At 50.6% G+C, this 3133-nt stretch overlaps 1 protein-coding gene across 1 annotated transcript; it reads right to left on the reverse strand.

The window, feature by feature from the left end:
- Positions 1-1288: 1288 nt before the first annotated feature.
- LOC147665033 (uncharacterized) lies at positions 1289-2499 on the reverse strand. Its single transcript, XM_086949803.1, has one exon. The coding sequence runs from the start codon at positions 2497-2499 to the stop codon at positions 1333-1335; it is 1167 nt and encodes a 388-aa protein (XP_086805929.1). The 3' UTR covers positions 1289-1332.
- Between the last annotated feature and the right edge of the window lie 634 nt (positions 2500-3133).

Here is a 3133-nt window from a genome sequence, read left to right on the forward strand (position 1 = left end):
ATTGTTTTACCACTCACAATACCCCCTTCCTGACGGATTTTTTGTATACCTCATATTCAGCAAGGTAGCAGGTGGACTTTGTGCATGGTTGAAAGGGTCGGCAGTGCGTGCACCTCCCCTTTTTGTACCGTAAATCACTGGGGCATGTGTCAATTTGTGCACGACTATATTCTTGTTTCAGTCACAAACCTAACACCCAGTTTTGCCAGTCACTGTCTTTGTTAGAACAGATTCACAATTGCTTTATTGATTTTCCTGCTTTCTCAAATTTGACTGAAAAAGCACCATTTGCCCACGTTTAAAAAAATGCTGTGGCTATTGCCAGTACACAGACACACACCTTCATAGTCACATTTCAAATGAGATCTGAAAGCCTATGTATGCATTGTGATATCACACGTAGGAGAGAGCGCTATAAGGTGAAGGTCACTAGACAAGAGATTCACATGACAACAGCTGCCCACCGATATGGTTCCTTTTCTGAAAGACTCATTAAGAAACCACAACAGCCTGTGCACTGGCTGTATACTCGCCCCATGCTACCAGAAAGAGACACCTGTGGGAAGTACCACTGTTAATGCGGCTGTGCCACATAATCACATTTCTGAAATCAAGCGCTAGACAGGCTCTTCACAGGCATCGTCGAAATAGGGGGCTTGGGCCATAAAGCACTGGCTCAGAGAAGCTGCAGACACATCCAGCCCTGCATACATTACTGTTGTGAGTCTACTGGGAACTGCTGCTGGCGATGATGCTATGTGCGCCCCTGAACAGCTTCAAAGCCATCTCCAAGATGCACCACAAACCAGTGCCCGTCCAATCTGTAGAAAATCCCTAGACACGACTGTCAAGAAATTCTTTCATTTCACAGCCCCATGCATGCAAATGTTCCCAGAGCAGAATCAACCAGTAACCAGACCATGGGAAGCCACATCAAAATGCTCTTGTAAAGACAAAGCAGTGGCCACAGCGCTCACTTAGTGGCCTTGTTCCAAAGGGTTTCTTAGTGCCAATATCAGCCACAGAGCCCACCCACAACACACTCATCACAAAGAACACACAAGACATTGTTTGAAGAAAGTATTTCTGCAGGTTTATTTGCATTAGAAATATGCAAACATGATGGATCAGCATACAGGCGAGCCAAGGGCAGGCAGCAGACACTCCTAAGCTGCCAGGCCCACCTTAAGAGTCAAATTGCACTGTGGCCTACCCATCGGTGCTCACCAATTTTTTCGGGGGGGGGGGGGGGGGAGGAGGGATCATCCCTCACATCATGTTGCTCAGGTTTACAACCCCCTGAAAGACCAATAGGGCGCCATCGTTCCTGCCCTAAGGACTTCCTGGGGTTTGGCATTTGCACCCTTGTTGTTCTCCTCCTGAAGAAGCCCCACACTTGTAGCATGTGTGTGCAAATTTACACGACTTGCCCCAAGAGCAGGCTCCAGCGTTGAACAACCTACAAGTCCCAGAGTATGTGCGTTTGAAACCTCCCCTCTGGCTCCCTCCCTCCTGTGCGCCTCGAAAGGGATGTCTTCGTACTGAGTAACCTCCCGGAAATTGGTCTTCGTATTCCCTGTCCGGCGGAATGTGCCGTCCCATATACTTCAGCCATAAAGTCACCTCAATCTGGTCCCATCTCATCTGGGGGAATATGGCCATCATTCGTCTAAACTCCTGATCGTATTTATACCAACCAATGCCTCCCCATTTGCGAGCCACCTTTCGTATATCCTGGGAGTATTCGAATAAACCTAGGCTCAACTCAGGGTTTTTTTCGGCTATTACTGCGGACATTATGTTAAAAGCATGAAGCCAGTTTTCAATGGTCTTCTCTGGCCAGACTTCATGTTGGACCCTTTTCTGCCCCATCTTCCCGCCCATCGTCCTCGTGTCCAAACCATCCGACCCATGCATCAGAAGTGTGAAGATGTTAATGAACTCCCGTCGCCATATCCCCTCCTTGGCTGCCTGGGGGATCTGCGACGCAAGGGAAAAAGCAGCAGACACCATGGGGGCAACAGTAATGGGAGGTGGGGGGACTGGTGCAGACGGCAATACCACCTGGGGGTCAGCACTGTCCATCCTGGCCCCTGACACCAGCCTTGTCGTTGATGGGGTAACTTCCCGAGGGGTCGGTTGTGCTATGCCTCTAGGTGCCAGTGGTTCAGTGGGAAAGTCTTTGTTGGTGGGTCTGCGTGGCCATTTCGGCCTAGAAGGACCAGAGTCTGTGTCAGTCTGCTGCTCGGGGACAGGACAGTCGACGACAACCCCCGAATCTTCCTGCTCGTGCAAGTTCAAGAGTCCCTTAACCCACGCCAACCCCTTGGTCTTGGCAAGCTGCATGAAAGCAGCCCATAGAGCATCCTGTGACGTGTCTGGGAGTGAATCCTCCATCGGGGACATCTGGGAAAAATGGGAGGGGGAACCCTGGCTATCCAGGCCACTCTTTGGGACGAAGGACACCACCCGACCAATCTGAGGGAGAAAAAACTGCATGTAAGACAAAACCCACAATTTCACGGCTGATACAGACTGGCCCAAAGTGCGACCCACGTCTCCCTCACGCCCCTCTTCCCTGTACTTACTTATTCCGTGTATTGACTTTGTCGTAACCTGATGCTGGTGTTCGCCCTACTGAAAGGTCAACGATTAATCTGAATGCGAAGATGAAAAGAAAACATTAGCCACTTCATCCCTGCTGTTGTGCAGCCACTCTACATTGGTCTAACAGGGTTGCTAACGCCCTGCTCATTCTCTCCTGCCACACCACTCCGCCCTCCCCGTACGGCTGTGGTTCCCAAAGTGTGCGCCGCGGCGCCCTGGTGCGCCGTGATTAGAAGCCAGGGGCGCCGCGGCGCAATTCCTCCCCCTCCTTTGTGCTGCCAGGTCACGAGATCCTCGCACTCTGCATCTCAATGAGTGCTTGATGGAAAAAGCCTTTAATTTTCACACATGCCAGACATTGCCCCAGGGCACGCATCTCCCGGTCTTTTTTTCTCGCTCTTATCTGGTGATTGTTTACAAAGTCAGAACTGGATGGTGTGCGAATAATGACTTGGAGTCAGGTGGTCATCCTAACTGGCAAGGGCACACAACCCGTGGGAGAAGGTAACGTGGTGTGCAAAAATCG

The sequence above is a fragment of the Lissotriton vulgaris genome, unplaced genomic scaffold (assembly GCF_964263255.1).
Source record: "Lissotriton vulgaris unplaced genomic scaffold, aLisVul1.2 SCAFFOLD_7507, whole genome shotgun sequence".
NCBI classification, from domain to species: Eukaryota; Metazoa; Chordata; class Amphibia; order Caudata; family Salamandridae; genus Lissotriton; species Lissotriton vulgaris.

What these genes read in the sequence shown, in the direction of transcription:
- LOC147665033 (XM_086949803.1), bottom strand. Translation starts at nt 2,499, where the DNA reads ATGCAGTTTTTTCTCCCTCAGATTGGTCGGGTGGTGTCCTTCGTCCCA.